The following is a 21,236-nucleotide window of genomic DNA, read 5'->3' as shown; positions in this document are numbered from 1 at the left end:
CCCCAAGCAAAAGGCTGGAAAATGGCCCTGCTGAGGAGCAAGAGAGCTCCTGCTAGAAGGTGTCAGCCCCAGGTGGCTGCCCTGCACCAGGGTCACTTACAAGGTGTCAGGAGCTACGGAGTGTGGCTGGTGCTCAGCGGAGGCCCCAGAGTCCCGAAGCCTCGTCAGATGCCAGCTCACCACACCTGAGAGGCCTCCCTGCTTGCAAAGCAGCCACGAGCTTGGTTCTGTGGGAGGCCGCACTCCACTCCCAGGGCAGCCCACCGCTTACTGCCCCCTGACTGACAGGCACTGAGGCCTTTGTTCCTCCTCCTGTTTACAAACAGAATTAGCACCCCTCCCACCCTATTTGTAGGGCCCAGTGTAATCGCAGTGTAGTCCAGCTGCTGACTACACTCCCGGGAGGGGGACAGATTCGCATGTCTCTCTGCAAAGGCTCTTGGGAGTTGACTTTCAGAAAGCAGCCAGGGTGCTGCTCACAGGGATGGCCTGAGGAGGGGCCAGAGTGGGCAGAAGCCCTACTTTCTACTAGGCTGCCTCTTGTACCCTGTGACTTCTTTTACCAGGACTATTTATAGTGTGACTTGACTGTACGACTTTTCCCTTGTTTAAGCAATGAGCCAGGCCTCCACACTCGGGCACAGCTCAGGGGTCCCCTGGGCCTTCTTCCTCCCTTGTTTGATTAGCACAGGAGCTGGTGCTGGGAGGGGAAGACGCCCACGGCCTCTTATCCAGGCCATGCCACAAAAGCCTCCAACCACCTTCTGCTTTCCTAGCAGACACTCAACCTGAATCTGTCCATGGGGCTGGGGGGGCTCACTGGGAGGCCAATGGGACTTTCCTGGGCTGAGCAGTCAGAGCTGTGAGGCCCAGCCCCAAGCGAAGGAACATTCTGGGCTGGAGGCACCAGGGCTGACAGGCAGAAAGCCTCGGCACAAAGGGTGACAAAATGGGACAGGACCTCCTTACACGTGTCTTCCCCCTGCAACCAAACAGTTTGAAAACGGGGCCCCTCAAAGAGCTCCTAAGTGGAGCACCCCGGGTCTGAGCACCTCAGCCCAAGTTTTAGCCTTGATGGTCACTCAAAGCCACCAAGGAAGCTGGCAAGAACTGGCCCATCCTCAAGGTGCCTTGACCTCCTGTTCCCTTCTGTAAGTATCAGCCAACGTTGCTCACACCGTTCTTTACTTACTTGTTCATCAGAACCTCCAGAAGCAAAATACTCCCCTGTTCTTGAAAAGGCAACAGTGGTGGCGGGGCCCTATCAGAACAAACAAAAAAGAACAAACACCAAAGGTCACTCTAGCTTCTAAAAGCACAGGAAGAAAACCAGCTCATGAACAAGAGCAGCGGGAGGACCGAGGGCTGGACCTCATGGAGCTCCTAGTCCTCCCCAAGCTTTAGCAGAGGCACCTGTCAAAGCTCAGCCTCAAGCATCAAGGCTGAGTCCTCTGTTCCCAAGCACTGCTGACAGCACAAAGGCCAGGCCACAGAGTTGTGGTGGGCAGGGAGGAGTGAGCAGCACAGTGCACACTGACAGTTCTGCTGGGTTGACATCACTGTCCCCGCTTCAAGGGTGAGCTGGAGGTCAGAGAGGTGCCCTGACTCATCCCGGGCCTAGCACTGGCTCCAGAACCTGGTCCTCCTGGCCTGGGGCCGTGCTTCTCCCCCACACTGCCCTAAAGCCAAGCAGAGAAGTGCATGGCCCAAACCGGAGCCAAAGAGCAGAAGCAGGGTGCTGTCAGGGAGTCCAGGGGACACAGGAGGGCAGAGCAGGGCAGGAAGGGGGGTGGGGAAGGGATTATCAAATGTGCCTGAGCACAGGAGTGACAAGATACATCCCCCTAATGTGCATCACCTGCCTTATGTTAGGACCCTGGGGGGAGAAAGGCCCACTCTGGCTTTCCGGGGCTGAAGGTCTGGATGACTGTGGGAAGGGGGATGCCAGACCAGTACAGGCAGCGCTTGGAGGGCCCAGGAGCACATCCAGGCTTGGAGGAGCAGGGCGTGATCTCCTGGGAAAAATGGAAGGCTCTTTCCCACACGCCTGCCATCCACAGCAGAAAGATGCCCGAAGCAAGTCTGTTTACACGACACAGTGAACCAATCCCTCCTAGCCAAACAGTCCTTCTGCTAGTACCTGGCATACCTCAAGCAAAACCAGAAAAAATAGCTTCTCTCCTAACTGATGACGGCATGGCCTCTGTCACAAAGGCCATCTCTGTTCTTCCAGACCAGAGCAGGGAGCAGCAAGAGACCCAGCTGCCCAAATGGGTGCCTCTGGCCATGGGGAACACTGGGATGCACCTTCCACTTGATACCAGAAAAGACCAGACAAGTTATGGGCTAAAACAGGAATCTGTGGTCACAGAACAAGACAAGCTTCTGCCTGCCCAGAAAGGACAGGCAAGCGGAAAGCCACCCCCCTGGGCCCAAGCATCCTCAGCAGGACAGAACATTCTTCCACTTCCCAAATCTACCCATGGCTCCTCCGCTCCAAGATGCCCATAATGAGGATGTTGAGGAAGGTAGTATGGGGCCATTTAACACTGCTGTGCACTAACCCACTTAATCTTCGGAGGATGGTTTGCATGCTGACCCCTCCCTACAGGTGACATGTCCCAGAAGGGAGACCCAGGTCTGAAAGGTCCTGCCCCTTCCCCCTGCGCCTCTCCCTGCCTTCTCTCACAGGTGGGACTCCAAGCGCCCTGGGGATCAATGCAGCCAGGAGCCCTACATGGCCATCCAGTAGGACAAAGGAGATCCATCTTTATGACTGGGAATGATGTCAATGGCATCAGTTGAGTGCAAAATGCCAGTTGCAAGGAATCATGGGCTGCCAGTGCGGGGCTGAGTGCATGGCGGGGGGCAGCTTGAGCATCCCTGAGATACTCTTTCAGGGTGACAACCCCCAAGGGTGAACAGGACTTCTGGGGTGGTGGGGGGAGAAAATTTCAGATGACTCTTACTTGATTCTTGGAAATCCTGTAATTTCCCAAACTTTGAATTCTTAAACAATGAGTATGTGGCGTTGCTATGTTAATATAAAAACAAAACAACAAAGCTATTTTCATTCTGAGGAAAAACAAAGAGGGGAGAGGGAAAAGAGAAGGAAACCAGGGCACGGGAGTGTCAAAGGAGCTGGGCTCTTTGCCTGCCTGGAACTCATGGAGGAATAGCCAGTTCCCACGAGGTCAGAGCAACTAAGGAACCAAACAAATACTCATCAGTCTCCTTTCCTGCTGTCACTCAACCACCAGATGCCAAGTTGGGGACAAGATGCCGGAGGCCAGCAGTAGCAGCACCCCTGAAGAAGGCAGCCGGCAGCCTGTGGCTTGGTGGGAGGCTGGGACCAGAGAGCAGGTGCTGAAGTTTCCCCAGAGTCCAAATGCCCAGACACTCTGGGGCTGGTGCCTGCAGCAGGCAAGCAGTAAGGCAGCAGGACCCCAGTCCTCCCCGGTAATGCCCATTTACCCAGAGGATGCTTGGCTCCTGTACCTTGCTGTTCCCAGAGGGAACACCCTTCCACGGAGGCTCTCGCCTGTTTGAGGCCCACAAAGAGAGCTCTGCTGTGAGCCAGAGCCAGCAGGGACTGGAAGGCAGCCCGGGCTTCTCCACCACTGACAACCCTCATCCCACCCCTTCCAGGGCCCACACAACCCCCGTCCCCACCGACCTCACCAGACCCCCCCGCCCTGCACCGCTTCCAGCCCTCACTGGTGCTCCAGCCCCATCAGCCTGCTCACTGCTCCTCACCACAAGCTCCAGAGGGTCTCATCTTGCTTCAGGATCTTTCGTTGACTTTCAGCATTGAGCTCTTGATTCGATTTTTTCCAATCTTTCTCACAGTTTTGAATCAACTCATTTAAGGCTACACGTGTGCCTCCGATTTACTACTTTAGCTACACCCCCAACGTTTACAACATGCAATACTCTCACTGGCAGCCACCTCCAGACGGTGTTTCCACTGATTCTCTTTCAGCCCAGCAATCATTTAGGCGGGCATTCTAGCTTCCAAACCACCGTGGCTTGGGGCAGGGTGGGGGGTCCCTTTTATCACTGACAACGATCTCGGTGCATTAGTTCACTGGCTCAGGCCAGGGATGTCACCGAGTGGTCTCTGCACCCAGGCAAGAGGGGCCTCTGCAGTGACTCCCGGCGTGACTCTGAGCTCTTGGCTGAGACTTCAGCAGTGTGCTCTGATTTCCTGAGGTGCCCACCTGCCTGACGTCCTGGTCCCCATCCGCCTGCAGGCCACATCTGCTGGCAGAGACCCCTCAAGGGTCCAACGAGATCCTTCCCTCCCTCTCCAGATCTGGCCAGTCAGGCTTCGGTGAGATGATTCTGCTCAGTCGTCACAAGCACAGGACACAGCCTGGCCTCCCACCCAGTCACTTTAACACATACTGTCTCTGCCTTGACAACCTCCAAACCCAAGGGACCCACAAAATCTGCTTTCTTGGCTCTCACATGGCAAAGCATCAAGCATCAATCAAGAAAGTTTAAGAAAAAAAAAAAAAAGGCAAAACAAAGGAACCCACAGTGTTTAGATCCCATAGGTCCTGCTGATTCTCCCTCTCCAGCCCTAGTAGCTTGTCCAGGTCCTTCTGCTCTCCTCATACGCTTCGACCTGACTCCCCGAGATCCCTGTGCACTTGAAACTTTGACCATGGTGCCCACAACAGCTACGCTGCCGAAGACCCAGCACAGTACCCCACCCACCACCACCTTCCTAGGCTTCTGAAATGTTTTTCACTGGCCGCCAGCAAACAAACAGGAATGTCACACCATATGTCTCAAGTCAGAGGTAAAAAAGTGACCATCCAACAAAGATATGGAGACCAGGGAGGCCTGAGAAGCCCCTGGCGTGGGAGCTCTGGTCTCTGATGCGCCCAGGCTGCTCCTTCCACAACCCCCACAGCAGGGACGCTCCTGCACTCGCTCGCTGGCGCCTGCCGTGGCTGACTCTTCTGTATGAGTAGTGACCCTGTGGACAAGGAGTGGCCTCTGGGAGGAGCTGGGGGTCAGGAATGCTGAGGCTCTCTCCTGACCTTGGCCAAGGATGCGGGTTCCCAATCCTCAACCCTGGGCTGGTGGCAGCGAACAGAAGGCCAGGCTGACCTCTCGGCTTACACAAGTTGAAGTAAATGAGCTGTTCTCCCTCTTGATGTGCTCTCATCCCTCCCCGGAGGTGCCCAACTATCCAAACTGGGTCTGAGCCTCCCAGGCATAAAAGTAATTCTCCAAAGTGAAATGATTACACCAGGCCTCTGAGCACTGGAAGAAACAAAGGGGGCAGGGCACTTTCTGAGAGCTTCCTTCCACCTGGAGCCGCCTGAGGGACAGCCCACGTGCTCCACGCCACTCTGTCATGCTGCCCCCTCTCCTCCTCAACCCTGCAACCCCCCTTAATGCCACTTCCCCAGTCCCAGCCTCGGTTCTGGCATGGCCCAAGCTCCCACTGACCTTGGTGGACCCCATACCCTGAGCCTGTGATTTCACAAGCACCAAGCCTCGGAGCACAGCCCCAAGTGTGGAGAGCAGCCCTGGGTTGGGGTTCTAGGCCCTCGAGCCAGCCGGGGTGCACGGAACCACGTGCCCAGTGGTCCCCGTGCAGCTCAGTCACTCCGCAGCAGCACGAACGCCAACTGCCTAGCCAGAAACGCCAGATTTAACTCCCACCCACGTCCCGCCCACTATCCTCTCCCAAATAGCTCTGGGGACTTAAACCAAATGAGCATGGCTCAAGATTATGTTTCAGAAAATACAGAAAAATAAATCTGCATTTCTAGCACACTGCTCCCACACTTGCCACACGGAGCTATGGGGGCCTTGCGCGGGGCATGGGGCTGCAGTACAACAGCTGTGCTCAGTGGGAAAGCTCTTCCTTCTCTTGCTCTTCCCTGCTGCAAGGTGAGGGGTGCCAGAGGAGACCCCTGTATGCTGACATCCCGAAGTCTGCATTGGGTCCAACAAGAAGCAAGGACCCCTCTTCCTTCTGCTTAACTGTCACCGCCGTGGCTGACCCTAGAGTGAGACCCTCCAGAGCCTCCAAGAGGGCAATGGCACCCGGCCAGCCTCCTGCTAATATACCTGGCCCATCCTCCGGGAGGCAGGCCCTAGAAAAGACAGCCTGATGGGTGGGACTACTAAAGGGCCCGGCAGGCAGACCTATGGACCAAGGCACTAACAGGCCACACCTACTCAGAGCAATGGGCCAGGACCAGTGCACTGAGGCAAAAAGCCTGCGCAAGGACAGGTTTCAGGAGCTGTGTGGCCAAAGAGAAGCCAAAGCAAGAGGGTGTTTTAGGGGAGATGAGGATGAGCCCAAACAAAACGAAGAGCTAGATAAACCCCTGAAAGACCCTGTGGGTGATGGAGGGAAGGGAAAGAGGCACTCCCCAGCCCCGAGAGGGCAGGGCTCATGGCTATGGGCCGGGCCCATCAGAGACCCCTACTTTTCCTACAGAGGAATGCCCACGTGGGCTGCCAGAACTGTGCCCATAACACAAATGTTCAATGGCCTTTTAACGAGCGCTCACCTAGAGCAGCCTGGGATCTTTCCTAAGAGCTAAAGTGGAAAAGGACCAGTATCTGTAAAGACCTACCGTGCCAGGTGCTGGGGAGTGTAGACACGTGCTCCCCTGTTAGGAGGCAGACGCAGCAGTTCTTACAAATAAGGAAGAGCTCAAGGTCCTGCCCAATGTCCCAGGTTAAGAGGCGAAGCTGGAATGGTCTGACCTTGAGAGCCTTCTTCCCGCCTCCTGAGGCTCAGGCTTGTCGGCTGAACTAGGTGGGAGAGGAGCCGTGGCTTTTCGAAACCAGAAACAGGTGGGTACAAGCTGTTTGTTCCTGGAGATATTGGGGTATTTCCTTAAAAAAGCTGGGCACCATCACCCGCCAGACAAGGCTGTGCCCGACCCCCCAGAATGGCTCCTAGCACTCTCCTCAAAGACGCTAGCAAAGGAGACTGGTGCAGGCTCTTTACTAGCTCAGTCCGCTGAGAGAAACTGCCCTGGTATTCCTGGGGACAAAGGTGGAGGAAAGAAGGCAATGAGCCCCATCCAGGCTGCCAGTGCCCTCCCTACTGCGTCCACCCTCCACCTGGGGTGGGCAGATTGGCTGAGGTAGAGGGCTCCCCTCAGCCTGTCCCACCAGCCCCACCAGCTGCCTCCTCACTGCGGAGAGCCCTCACAGCTGAAGCAGCAGAGCTGCTGAGGGCCTGGGGCCTCCGGGCTGCAGAGAGCAAAGGGCCTGTCCAGCTCTCGGCCCAGCACCCAGTGCTCAATCACTCGAAGACACTCATGTGGCAGCAGCCTCTGAAGAGCCCCCACGGGCCCTAGCAGCAGCTAAGGAACCATTCCTGGGGGACAGCCGAAGTGGCATTGAGCTCCCATGGGGCAGAAGCCTCTCTCAGTCCCCGGCTACCTCCCCTGAATGAGCCTTCGAAGCTCAGAGTCCCAGGGCCAGGACTGTAGGAGAAAAACACCAGAATCCTTGAGGACCACAATGAACTTAGGATTGACATCCACCCCTAACCCCACAAAAGGAGCCAGCTTCACATGGGCCGATGGGCGCTATGGCCGACTGTGTGCTAGACAGCAACCAGCAAACTGCTGCTGTGGCCAGACTCCTGGGCTGACAAGCTGCCCTCAGTGCAGCGTAGGAGACCCGGGCTGTCTCAGGTGATCCTGACCTTAGTTTTGGCACTTGACAAGCACCTCCATCCCGGTGCCCTTGTGCCTTTACGAGACCATGAAGTGGCCTATCAGACTTCTGGCCTCAACCCAGATCAGTGTCAGCCCCACAGCACTGCCTGCCCTGAGCCTCCTTCTCCTTCCTGACCCTCCCTCACTGTTTTTCCAAAGGGGCTGGCTCAGGCCTGGCCCTCACATGGGGACAGAGAGACACTTCCCTGGCATACACCCAGAGCGCCCTCCCGGCCAAGGACTGCCTCCCGCCGGCCTCAGCCCCCTGCAGCTGGCTCCTTTCGGCAGGCCTGACCCTGAGCCTGGGCTGTCCCTTCTCGCAGGTGTGGAACTAGAAGCATGAGGAGGTGCGTTCCACTTGGCAGAACAACTCGCTAGCCTTCCCTCCCACAACTCTTCCCTCCCATGCCTGGGGACTGTCCCAAGGAGGGCTGCCAAGTCCAAACCTAAGTTTCACGGGGTTCCCTCCTGCTGGACCAGAATGAGGTCATGCCGCAGGCAAGGCTGGAACACAAGCGGTCACAAAGCCTGCTGGTCTCCTACACCGACCGGGAATCGCAAAACAAGAGCGAAATCACAACTCGACAGCTAAAAGCCAGACGTGTGAGGCAAGTGAGTAGGGTGGGAACCGCGGAGACCTGCACGCCAGTCGTCGCCCTGCCACCTGAAGCTGTGTGCAACCCCTACAGTTCCCAACCGCTCTCTGGGCCTCGGCTGCCCCCACCAGGATCGGAAGGACTTTCAAATCCGCCGCCTTCACCTGCAGGACAGAAGCCCAAGGCACCGACGATCCACTCGGGAGCCCAGGGGCTGCTCAGTTCCATGCTTCAGGAAGTGGCTGGTGGTACCTGGGCCTGATGGGGCACTCAGCCACCTCCTGGAACAGAATGTGAATGCTCAAGTCCCCGAAGAGTCCAGGTGCACAGCTCCCTGGAGAGACGGACCAGGGAGCGGACTGCACAAGCAGGGAGCCCAAGAGGACAGCACGCCCGCACAGGGCTGTGTGAACTGCCAGCCGTCCCTCAGCCTAGTTCCCACATCTCCAGGTTCCACAACCAACAAACCACTGCGCAGTTTCCCTTGTTCCCTGTGTCACCTCTCCAGGAGAACGCCAACAGGTTTCCTTTACGTGCTCAATGCTGTGCCTGAACACGGCACTGGCATTCTAGACACCACATTTAAGGCTTATTAGGCTGAGAAGTGAGTCAACAGTTTAAAAGAGAACCCTCACACACTCTCACACACACACACACAAACGCACACACACACATCCCAAAAGCCCTAGGTGATCACTTGGCATGCCTCTGTTTGCGTGATGCTTCTGGATATTGCTTTTTCTTTCTGTGGGGAGTTGGAGGGGAGAGCAAAATTCATGTGGTTTTAAAATATCCTCCTGGTTATTGAAGAGCTCAAACCGGTTACACATGAGTCTGAACAACCGATTTGCCAAAGGGCAGACAGGGTGGCTTCCCAGCAGTCACCTGGAGGCCAGATACTACACCTAGATGGGCCGGCCGCTGCGGGGAGGGGACCACCGGTCCTGCACTCCAGACATGTGACAGGGAGCACAAGTGGTCACCATGGGCTGAGGGGAGCAGGCAGCCTTCCAAGTCCCAAGAGAGCAGAAGAAAAGGCCCACCCTCCCCGCCCCCTCCCCAAGCCATGGCCAATGGTCCCCACATGGCCGACTCAGAGGGCAGGAGAAACCAGAGCCCCAGCCTGGACGCCTCACACCTTGCTGCCAGCACGAGATGCATGAGCACAGCAGGCCTCCCTCAGCCCTCAACAGTCCACTCCCGCTTTCCCCTTTGCCTGCCTCTCTCTCACAAGTGGAGAAGGGGATGAACTGAAAGAAAGCTCTGGTCTCCGTACTCCCTGCCCCCTTTGGTGGTGGCAGTTATGTCCCAACTGGAGACATTCCAATGACTGTTCTGCTCAGCCACACTTCCTGACTGGGCGCTGGAAGCAGCCCACCTTCCCATGGCCTGCGCACAGGGGCTAGTGCTAGTGCTGGTCAGTGGCCGCCCACGGAGTCCAGGCCACTGGCTACACTGGCAAAAGTCACTCCGAGAGAAGGTCTCTGCTCCCTCCATTCAATTCCAGGAATTCACAAACGTGCACGCACGTGCACGCACACGCACGTGCACGCACGCGCACACTCACACACACACACACACACACCCACGAAGATTTCCTCCCTTAGCACCTGCCTGAGAGACACCTGTGGTTTCTGTCTCCAAAGACAATGTGTCTGGAGAACCCCCAGAAGACCCCCATTCAAGGCAGGGGTTCCAGGCCTCTACTCAAATGTTGGACCCAAGGGACACTGGAGGTCACTGAGGGACAGATTCCATGCAGCCCCGTGGGGGAAGTGTGACCATGTCCAGATGCCTCTCCCACCCTCAAAGTTAACCCCTGGACTCCCTTCTCAGCTATAGTACCAGCCCCAGCACTTCTGCCAGAGGTCATAGGTCCTGTGAGGGGTGAACCTGTTTCTGCATCTTACCCCACTGCCCAGGCTGTGAGGGGACCACAGAAACCAACCCCAGCGGGGGTGCCAAGGGAAGGGCCTCTCCCTAGACCCACATGGGCCTCGAGACGGCACCTCCACCTCCCTCCACAGCACCGAGCACCAGGCTGATGCCCTCACCTGATGCCCATGGAGTGTGTAGAGCAGCCGGCCCTCCATGAGGTCCAGAATCTTCAGGGTCGAGTCGCTGGAGGCGGTGAGCAGGTAGTTTCCAGACGGGTGGAAGGAGAGGGCATTCACCGCTGCACTGTGCACTAGAGGGGGGACGTCAGTCAGGCGCTGGCAAGAGGCCCGGGGATGCAGCCGGAGCCTGAAGATGGGTGACTGGGGCCAGCCAAGGCTTGGCTCGGAGCCAGGCCAGGGTGGCCACAGCTCTGATGACAAGGGAAGCCCCACAACAGCCCCTGGGAGAGGTAGAGGACTTGTCCGTGCCCTTGTCACATGGGCTCCCGCCTGCCCTGTGTCTCCTGATGCCTGTCCTCAGCGCATGGAGCGGTCGAGCTGGAGCAGAACGGAGTGCTCAAACGTAGTGTCCACTCTGTCTCTCTGACCACTACTTAGGGGAAACCGAATGGGGGATCGGAGCAGGCAGGCAGATGGTGAGATGCACACTCCGGAGCCAGTGAGGCCTGGCTTCCGATCCGGCCTCCCCACTGTCCCTCACCGTAGGACCCTGAGCAAGCACCCTGACATGCTGTGTCCGCTTCTCCTACTCTACCTCAGCACCCACGGGTTGGGGCGCAGTGGGAAGGGGCCTACCATTGGCCTCTGTCCCTGATGGGTCTCTCTGCTGCCCTGGCTGTCACCCACAGCTTCCAGGTCCTGCCACTTTACCCACTCCATAGCTCCCCTTCATCCGTGTGACTCTTTCCCCCAGTGGCCCGGCCTGAGCTCCCCCATCCCAGGGACACTCACTCTGCGCAATCCAGCCACCCCGGCCCGTCAGCTCCCCAGCTGTTCCACACAGAGCTGGGAGACTCTTGCCCATCTCCAGCCCCGACCTTGCAGCTCACTGCTCAGTCACCTCCTCCAGGAAGCCTCCCGATCTCATCAGAGCCACCCCCTTGAATTGTCCCCCCGAAGCACCACGAGGCTCCAGTGGGTGCACTCTTCACCGCAGTCTTTCACGTTTCGGTGTAGCTCTTTGACTTGTGGCCAGGTCCCCCATGAGATTATGTGCTCTACCAGGCAGGGGCTGTGTCAGGTCCTGACTCAGCGCCTGACACTGAGCAGGACTCAGAAAGCGGCTGGTGAGCTGGACCCAGGCAGGCCATGTGGGGACGACAACGTGACACCGGCTACCTTACATCTTCTTAAAGAAGTTGCTTTAAGACCTCAGTGCCTTCATCCATGGGCCAGGTCGGGGACACCAGTGAGGGTGAGATAACCGTGGCCTGCCGAATCAGAACTGCTACAAACAGAAAGAAAAATTCTAAAACCAGCCCCTCAGCCTGGCCCTGGGAGGATGCAACAACCAGCGTTAGGCCAGAAACACACCCACCACAGGTTGGCCATCCGCAAAGCCCACAGGGGTACAGGGAGCCCCCCCAGACACCAGCCCAGCTAATGTGCCAGCATGTCTGGGGAGTGTGGGTACAAGCTCCCAAGCACACTTAGGGGAGACAGCCAGGGCTTTACATAACACAGTGTTTCCGTCTGAGTACTCTCCAGGCACCAGAGCTCTGCAAGCCAGCCTGCAGAGGCACTGACAGGGGCTCCACAGAAACAGAGGACAGAGCCCTCAGCCTGCCGCACTCCCCACACTCGAGGCTGTCGGGGGTGGGCGAGGTCAGAGTTCTCAGTGTTTGCTAAGACTTGGGGCATGGAGAGCCAGAGAATTCAGCCACAGCTGACCCCAGCGGGAACTGAACAGGCAGGAGCCAACCACAAGCAGAAGCAGAAAGAACGTTCGTAACAGAATGTGACTGCCAGTACCCACATGTGGAAGGGGACACGCACATGCAGAGGGAAGTGGACAGAAGCCCCAAATAGAGACCTTCTATAGAGTCCTCCGGAGAGGACTGGAATATGGGACTTCTCATTTTTATTCTGTATACTTCCAAATTTTTTTTTTAATTTGAGAGAGAGCGAGAGCACATTTATGTGCAAAGCAGGGCGGGAAGGCAGGCGGAGAGAGAGAAGCAGGCTGCCCACCAAGCAGGGAGCCCAGTGTGGGGCTGGAGCCCAGTGTGGGGCTCGACCCCAGGACCCCAGGATCATGACCAGAGCTGAAGGCAGACACTTAACCGACTGAGCCATCCAGGTATCCCAGATTTTTTTTTTAACCATCAGAATACAGTCACTGTGATTACACAACTGGGTGAATGATAAAAAGTGAATCTTTCCCTCCCCGCAAAGAGTGAGTCATGCCCAGGGAGGCAGGAGCCCAGTCTGGCTCAGCACCCTCCCACCAGCCCTCTAGGTCGGGTGTCTACAAGCTAAGAGCTAGGGCCCTGTGCTCCCAAGTGGCCACTGATGCTCGCCAGATTGCTGCCTCACGCTGGTAGTGAAAGTGGGGTGGGAGGAGGGGAGCCCCGCCACCCTTAACCCCTCAGCCCCCCAGTGGGACAGCTCTGCGAGGCAGCCTGCCCCACCTCTACGTCCCCAGGACCCCTTCAAATGCTGCTCCTGGCCCATCTACCTCCCTGCGCCTGGAGAAGGACACGCTATTCTCATTTCTATGGCCCTTGGCAGCCTGTCCTGGAATGAACGCCACCCCACCCCAGCCGAGGCAAAGCTGGCAGAGCAGCAGTGGGGGCAGGAGGGTGTGGATCAGGGGAGGGCGAGCTCACGGAGTCCAGGGCTTCCCCACACTGCCAGGGCGGCTGGTCAGGATGTGGATACCATGCAGGGCCTCCCAGCTGGACCAGTCTACCCCACAGAGAGAATCTCCCCCAGAGACGGGTACCACAAGTCCTGGTCCATTTTAAACGGCAGGAATATCAAAGCTCTCCTTGCTGGGATGAAAACAGCTGGAACCATTTACTCCAGAAGAGCATTCAGCCTGAGGGATGAGGATGTATTAGATAGCAGGACCCACTGCCTAGCCCTCCCCATGCTCCTCCCTCTCCCACCGCCCCGCCAGCCTGGGGCAGCCCTTCCCGCTCCATGGAGGTGGGAGACACATTCTAGGGAGGCCTCATCCGAAGAATCAGCCCTGCACAACAGTCCCCCAGGGAGGCTCCCGCCATAAAGTCCCAAGCAGTGACTGTCCAGAACAATCCACTTCTGATCAAGCTCAAAGCTTGCAGGCCCTCTTCTTACTTCCAATGCCGCAAAGGGGGGAGGCGGGGCATGGGCTGTCCCAGGGAAGACATTCCAACCCACGGTCAGAAACACGCCAACATCAAGATTCTACACGTCACCAGGAGCCCAGAGAGGGTGGGACGGAGGCCGTTGCAGACCCTGACCCTATGCACTGGGAACTAACCATCACTTATGGGCAGCATGTGGCATTAGGAGAGTCCTAGGTACCTACAATCCCGCTGCCTACACAGCCCTGCAAGTACAAGCCCTCCACAAACCCAGCCCACTCCCCAGTGGGCTCCAGACGGAGCAGGGGGCCCAGAGAAGTCCCAGGCACCCACACAAAGCTACCCAGGATGTAGCTTTGTAAGGAGGTAGCATTGTAAGACAGGCCCCACCAGGCCGAGGCCCAGTCCACCACCCTCACAAAGGGCTCGGCTCTCTTCACCCGGGGCGGCTTCTCACAACGTGCCACTGGCGTCACCAGCGACCTTGGGTTTCCAGGGGCCACGGAGTCACACAATGACAGTGCTCTGAAACCAGCAGGGAAGGGTGCTCAAAACCTGCCTCGGTGTGAATGTCCCATAAATGCCCACTTAGGGATGCCATGTGGGAAGGCCAGGTTATGTGGGACAGTGCTCTGCTCTCCTGACCAACGCTTTTGGTCTCCAAATGTCAAGCAAAGAACACAGGCCTGCCCCACTGACTGCACAGCCCCCTGAAGACCCTCCATGACCACATCTGGGGTAGGGTGGAGGGGTGTGGTAGGAGCCAGGGAACAGAGAACCTGGGACTCTGAGCTCTAACTAGAATGTCGGGAGAAGGCTGAGCCACAATCTCCCAGGGACCTCAGGAAGCAAATCACGAGATCCAACATGGTGTAAGGAAGCCAGCATGTGGTCGCTACACTCAGAGGCCTTCTGTTGGAGATTCAGATCCCCAGCTTCCCAGCTGCGGGACCATGGGCAAGCCTCAAACTGCCCATCTGTGAAATGGGGAGTAGCCCTGTCCTGTTCGCCTACCCCCCACCCCCAGCCCATCATTGGACAGCGGACCCACACGTGCCTGTGAGCCACAAACCGCACTGTGAGTTCCGGATGGGGGTTGCTGCTCAGATGTCTGAACAGCCTTAATGTGGGCTCAGAGCATATGGAGCGGAACCCACCTCCGTGGGGCCCGGCACCCCCAGGGCTCCAGTAGCCCCACTGTCTCCTTGCTGAATTGGGAAACCAGAACCGCTCCCCACAGTGACAGGCTAGAGCCAAAAACTCCTTGCCTGAGACAAATGGTGCCAGCTGCCTGCTGTTGCCCGAATTAAGTCCCGAAGACCCAGCACAGGACAGAAAGCATCCTCTCTGATGCACGCAACCACAGGGCAGCTGGACATGGGCAGGCTGGGCTTGCTGACCACACACAGTACCAGGAATCAAAGGGTCTCAGAAAAGCCCGACAATCTCACGTGCCCCAAGCCTACCCAGGAACGCCTGGAACTCATCCAGAGTCACCAAGAGAGACATGAGGGATCACGGCAGCCTTAAAAACATTCCTCCAGGGGTTGGGAACCTTAAAGAGTTCAGGCATGTGCTACCAGAGTGCCAGAAGTCCTTCTCCGGAACCAGCCTCCAAACAGCTCCTCTAAGGATGAGGGAGCAGCCATGAAGGGGCGAGGGGGAGCCTCACAGGAAGAAAGTTCAGCCATGGAGCCCTTAAGGGAAGCCGCTAGACCTAAGCAGACCTAGCCATGCCCTCAAGCAGCAGAAAAGTGAGGGCTCCATCCCCCAGCCAATGTCCTCAGATCCACCAGGCTCTCCTGGAGCCCTAGAGGGTGAGCTTAGAGCCAGTGGAATGAGTTTGCTGCCCCATGCACCATGCACTGGGCAGGGAGCTGAGGTATTCCAAGCCACCCAGGTGTCTGATCTATATTAGGGTGGCTTAGGAACAAGACGCCGGTGGTTCTGTCACAGGAGCAAAGAACAACAGCAAAAAAACCCACTGAAATCTCTCTGCAGGGCCTGTCAGCCTCTTGCACCTCCGGTCCCCTCAGGGCTTGGCTCCTGGTACCACCTGAGCCCTCCCACCACCTCCCCAGCCCTGCCAGTCACTGACCTCCCATGCCCATCCACTGCCAAGCCTGCCCCCTCAAGAACTCCAGGGACCTCTCTCCAGCAGCCGGCACCCTCCTCGACTGCCTTACATCACTCCTCCTCTCAATCACACTCTTCAGGAGACGCTGTGCTCCTTCGTGCCTCTGGCTCTGCCCCTTCAGCCCTCCCATACTGGGAGAGAGGGCTTCTACCCCTCACTCTGGCTGCTTTGTGGACCTTCCATTCCGTAGCCCCTCAATCGCAGGGACCCAGGATATGGCCTCAGCCCCTCTCAAGCCCCCCGATTCCTGGGCCCAGCTGGCTGCTCAACCCACAGCATGACCTCCTGACTCTAGTCAATCTCCAAAACCTATCCCTCTGGGCCCCATCCCCGCCCCATTCAGACACCCGGCCCTCACTCAGACACTGGGTGCAAACGGCCCATCCACCAGTCACCCAAATGCATCAACTCCCCCCCTCCCACGCCCATGCAGACCTCCCAGCACTGCTGTCCTCCCAGACAGACCTTCACTCCTCGAACAATGACCAGTCCCAGCACGGCCAGCCAGACTGCATCTTTGGGACCATAGGTCAGAGTATGGCATTCCCCAATGGGTACCTGCTGGTGTATTCTACAAACCCAGACCCATGCTCCTGATCCATCAGAGGTGAAGCTGGACCCTCCCAGGGTCGCCTAGACATCCTCTCCCCTCAGTGTCAAGACTTATGTGGTGAAAAAAAATTAAACAAAAAATTAAAAGAAAAATACTTCTGTGGTACAAACCACATTTCCGGGACTCACGTGGATTCCCCCAACAGAGCTTCACAAACCCCATAAGGTATTATTACCACCCCAGTTACAGATAGGAAAGAGCCTATACTCCCAACCTGCAGTGCCTCATCACCTTCCCTTCCCCTCTCTCCTGACCCCACACTCAGGGGCACCTTCCTGCCCAGTGCTCCTCCATACCCACCAACCTTCCCCTAGTTAACCGTGCAGATGTGCCCATTCTCTAACCCAGGCCTGGCCCAGAGCAGAAGAGAGGCCTCTAAAGCCTGAAGAAGGGGAAGGAGACTTGTGGTCTCCAAGTAGAGGGCAGATGCATTGCTGCTCTATTTTGGAAGCCCCGTCTGGGACCCTGGCTATGACAAACACGGGGCTCTGGGGAGGAAGGAACCAGTTATGCGGCTAGCCCCTGCCACCTGGTGGTGGTGTAGGGCAGTGCAGGCCAGACTCCCTCCTCCGGGATCTCCAGGACCCAGACTTGGCAACTTGGGCATCATGAACACAGCACCTGGTTCCAGACCACCTTGTTACCCTACGAACACCATCTGCGAAGGAGACCCCATCACTGTCCCAGGGTGCCCAGAGGAGTCAAGTGACCTGCCCAACATCACAAAACTAGGAATGCAGAGACTGGCTGCAGAGCCCACCCTCCACCAAATGCTTTTTAAGACCAGGAGCCTCTCCCTCTTCTTGGAAGATCTTCTCACATCGGTTACCTCAAGAAAGTGCCATCCTCAACATCTGAGAATCAGCTAAGAAGGGCTCAGAGCGGGTAGAAAGGAGAGCTCTGAACCCCAAGTCCCACACCTTTGTCCAGACACATCCTCCCCATTTTCAGGTGTGAATTCTGGAACATAGCCCATGGACTTTAAACTTAATCCCAGGGGCACCTGGGTGGCTCAGTGGGTTAAAGCCTCTGCCTTTGGCTCAGGTCATAATCCCAGGGTCCTGGGATTGAGCCCCACATCGGGCTCTCTGTTCAGCAGGGAGCCTGCTTCCCTTCCTCTCTCTCTACTTGTGATCTCTGTCTGTCAAATAAATAAATAAAATAAAAATAAATAAAAATTAAAAAAATAAATAAACTTAGTCCCAAGTCAACGACCACAGGTCCTCAAGCAACTCCAGCTCTCCCCCTCCCCAGTCTCGGCCACGGGCCCACCCACCATTTTGCCCCTTGCACTTTGCCCCAGTTCCTCCCATGGACCTCACCAGCTTCCTTCCCTGGCCCCATCCCCACAACTGAGGTGGCTCAGGGCCCTGCCCAGTCACACCTGCTCTCAAGACAATTCCATACTCCAGTACCCTCGGCTAGCTCATCCTAATCATACCAAATCCGTCCCTCCCCCACCCCCAAGCTGGAGCCTGATGTGGCCCATGTTGACTGCCTGCCACTCTGCCTCCCAAGGGCTACCGCTAGATCAGGTCACACATCCCTGGGGCTGTCTCCTGAGCCTGGTCTCTACCCTAAGTGGACCCTCCATCTGGTTCATGGCTCTGTATCTATGGAGGACACCATGAGGCCAGAGGTGGCCAAGATCGCATAAACACTGACTTCTTTTGACAGACCTGCCCCCTTTGCCTTAGGCCAGTAGCACAGGCAGCCCCTGAGAAGTGGCCCGTGAGCAGGGCCCTGGCCAGACATCCCCCACGAACTCCTCATCTCGCCCTACAGCATGTGTAAGATTCCCAGAGGGCTTGGGGGACACCAGCTAGTGCCACACTCCACCTCCAGGCCAGTGTTCTGAGCCAGTATGGCCACGACACAGACTACAGACCACGGGAGATCCCAGCAGGCCCAGGGCTCTTCCCCACTGACCGGGGCCATCCTCAGGGCCACTTCAGCACCAGAGTGACAAGCCTGCTGCCTGCTCCCACGCAGCCCTGCCACGGCGGCGCATGGCCACTCACGCTGATAGTGCTGTAAGAGCCGGTGTGTCCGCACGTCCCACACCTTCACCGTGTTGTCCATGCCGGCGGCGGCGATGCATGTGCCACTGGGGTGGAAGTCCACGGAGGTGACAAAGCTGCAAAGAAAGTGGCCGCCACAGGCTAGAGAAGAACCATCCGGGCTCTGAACAGACCCCAGACATCCAATCCTTTCCTAACCATGCACATCTGCTCAGACTATTCCCCAAACACAGAAGACCTCCCTTTTGCCCTGTTTCTTTACCAGGGGCCAAGAGATAGCAAGGAGAGGGTGAGAACAGTAGCAGGTACTGGACGTGGACTCACCAGGGAGCAAATCCCAGCAGCCACTTCTAAATACAAATAGAGAAAGTAGTCCTCAGCCCAGAGGTCAGCTGATGACTCAGGGTGTTCTGAGTCAGAGCTAGAGCCCTCATCAAAACGGGAGGCAGGACAGGCCCTGCCCACTGAGGGCAAAGGGCCAGCAGGACCCCAAGACCACTGGTTGACCTATCTCCAGGAGACAGGCTAAGGTCCCCCAGTATGCCCACACGTGACACCCAGGCTGGCATCGTGGCTAGTTCTCCAGAGGAGCTTGGCCCTGGGCTCCCTGGGGTTCATCGAGGAGAGAATAGGGGAGGTCCAGCTCCAGTGCAGGCCCCTGCCTCTCCCGATGATGTGGCACAATGGGAACCACCACCAAGAACTTACAAGAACCTGACAAGCCTGTCATTGATAAAACCATCACCATAGGTAAGTAACATACTAATGTGATGTGGGGAGGTCTGGGGTCACCTTCTTTGAGAGAGACAAGTCACCAGTCTGAGAACTGGGAAGAGCGGCCCCAAGCATCACATGCCTTGAAGTTAGCCCCTCATATTTGTGGGGATGGGGATGAGGCTGAACCTCCTGCTCACAGAGGAAAGAATCCAGAGACAGAGAGTGGCAGAAACGTGGCCCCACATAAGGCCACTGGGGCCCCTTTGTCCCTAGGTCCATGCTCTTCCTGAACACCTGCAGGAGGATGACAGCGTCCAGTGACTTACCTGCCATGCTCACAGTAAGAGTGGACACACTCCCGGCTCGTCTTGTCCCACAGCTTGACAGTCTTGTCATCGCTGGCAGACACGATGAGCCGCCCGTCAGGGGAGAACCTGAACCAGGCAGAGCACAAGTCACATCACCACTGTGGACGCGGCACGCTGTCCTCCACAGCCACCTTCCTGCCCTGCCCATCCCCTGATTCCAGAACCAGCCAAAGCAATGAGCCCTGCTCCGGTCCTGAGCAATCCCAGGCAAGCGGCTTTCCCTCTGGGAGATGGGTAAGAATGGGACCTACCTTGTGGGGAGCGGGGAGCAGCGTCGCTCACATGAGGCCCCCAGCACTGCACATGGCATGTGGCAAAGTGTGTGCTGATGGCTGATGCTATTAGCATGAAGGTGTCCCGAAGCCACCATCAGCATCGTTATCCTGTTCCCAGGACCCCTGAGTTCACTTTTGACTTGGAGCACCATCTAAGGACAAAAGTGTGTGGAGGTCCTAGGGACCCACCCACGAAGGCTGGTGTAGGTTCCACACTTGTTTGCTGGCCTGACTCCTATTCTCAGGAGCCCAATGGTGAGGCCTCTCGGAGCAGTCAGGGACCTCCCAGGACAAAGGTGCCCTGAGAAGAAGTAACTTGCGTGGGGTCTCCAGAAGAACACTGTAATAGGCCCTGATCTCCGACTCCCTTTGTTTCCCAGAATCCCCAGCCCTCCCAACCTCTTCCTCTGGAGCGCAGAGATCTACAGAGAAAGGATCAGAATACCTAAAAGCGGGCTCATCTACACCCACGATCCTTGGCCCCTGAAATGTCCTCTGGGTGACTTGGCCCCCATCCCCACAGCACTGCCCCACCACAGCAAAGGGAGAACCAGCCTCCAGACCAGCCTCCTCAGAAGCCTCGACCCCCATCCAGCAGCTCAAGCAAAATCAACTTCTGAGCGGTAGACCGCAGGTTCAAATCCCAGCTCTGCCACTAACCCAGCGAGCGCCCAGGGGCAAGATACTGGCGCTGTCCTGAGCCTTCCTGTCCTCATCCGCAAAGTGGGAATGACACCATGTGGCCTGCAGGACTGCCGTGAAAAGGGAACAGAAATCGTAGTGAGGTAGAAGCGACATCACCTTGTCGCTCTTGCTCCAAAACAGCCCCTGCTGACGTGCTTCCAGCCACATCAGCCCAGATGTGACACACTCAGTCGTGGCTGGCAATGAACTCACTTGCCACGTGTGAGCTAGAAGCTCCTCGACAATTCACAAAGTGACAACTTCTCTGCTCCCATTTCACCCATAAGGAAACTGAGGCTCGGGAATATGGAAGAGGAACTAGTGTGCCCAAGGTCATGCTACACGGGCGCCCAGCAGCGCCTCAGGGCCCTTCAAGGCCCGGGTCCCTCCAAGGGACCTGGGCCAGGACGAGGCTCACCTGGCACAGCGGACCCAGTTGATGTGCTGGCTCAGGGAGAACAGGAATTTCTGGCGATGAGTTGACCACACCTTCACCGTTTTGTCATCGGAGGCCGTCACGAAAGACTGGCCGTCGCTGCAGAAGTGGACACTCCTCACTGTGGCCGTGTGGGCACGAAACACGGTAGACTCGCCTTTGCTGCGGGCACGAGTACTTCGACTCAGGAAACCCAGAGCGGTGACCAGAGGGCCCGTGAGCACATCGATGCTCTCCCCACCCCACAGGGGCCCCTCCCGACGTCAGTGCAGGCCTGCCGCCCCAGCCCCCCGACAAGGAAGGCCAGAACCACCACCCACCCTGCCATGCATGAGCAGCATCAGATGGGAGCCCTGGCGGGATGACAGTGGTAAGCCCCGAATCCCTCTCCTGACCCGGCGGGGAGGGCCCCAACCAGAGCCCCAGCTTCTGACAGCCCCTCTTCAGAAGTCGGGCAGATGCCCACCGAGACAAGTCCAGAGCCAGGGTGGG

At 57.3% G+C, this 21,236-nt stretch overlaps 1 protein-coding gene across 5 annotated transcripts in view; it reads right to left on the bottom strand.

Moving 5' to 3' along the window:
• POC1A (POC1 centriolar protein A) overlaps window positions 1-21,236 on the bottom strand; it is a 67,308-nt gene that overhangs the window by 41,966 nt on the left and 4,106 nt on the right. For all 5 annotated transcript variants that reach the window (XR_001177452.2, XM_004780066.3, XM_045079317.1 and 2 more), the window contains exons 4-8: window positions 20,727-20,906; window positions 19,308-19,415; window positions 18,265-18,380; window positions 10,360-10,493; window positions 1,193-1,261 (exon numbers count right to left, since the gene is read on the bottom strand). Coding sequence is in view for 4 of the 5 variants with exons in the window: in XM_004780066.3 (XP_004780123.1) it covers window positions 1,193-1,261; window positions 10,360-10,493; window positions 18,265-18,380; window positions 19,308-19,415; window positions 20,727-20,906 (607 nt within the window). In the remaining variant the exon portion in view is untranslated. The remainder of the gene's footprint in view (window positions 1-1,192; window positions 1,262-10,359; window positions 10,494-18,264; window positions 18,381-19,307; window positions 19,416-20,726; window positions 20,907-21,236) is intronic.

The sequence above is a fragment of the Mustela putorius genome, unplaced genomic scaffold (assembly GCF_011764305.1).
Source record: "Mustela putorius furo isolate JIRA1106 unplaced genomic scaffold, ASM1176430v1.1 tig00000095_pilon_pilon_pilon, whole genome shotgun sequence".
In the NCBI taxonomy this organism is placed as follows: domain Eukaryota; kingdom Metazoa; phylum Chordata; class Mammalia; order Carnivora; family Mustelidae; genus Mustela; species Mustela putorius.
This window is presented reverse-complemented; position numbering and strand designations above follow the sequence as displayed.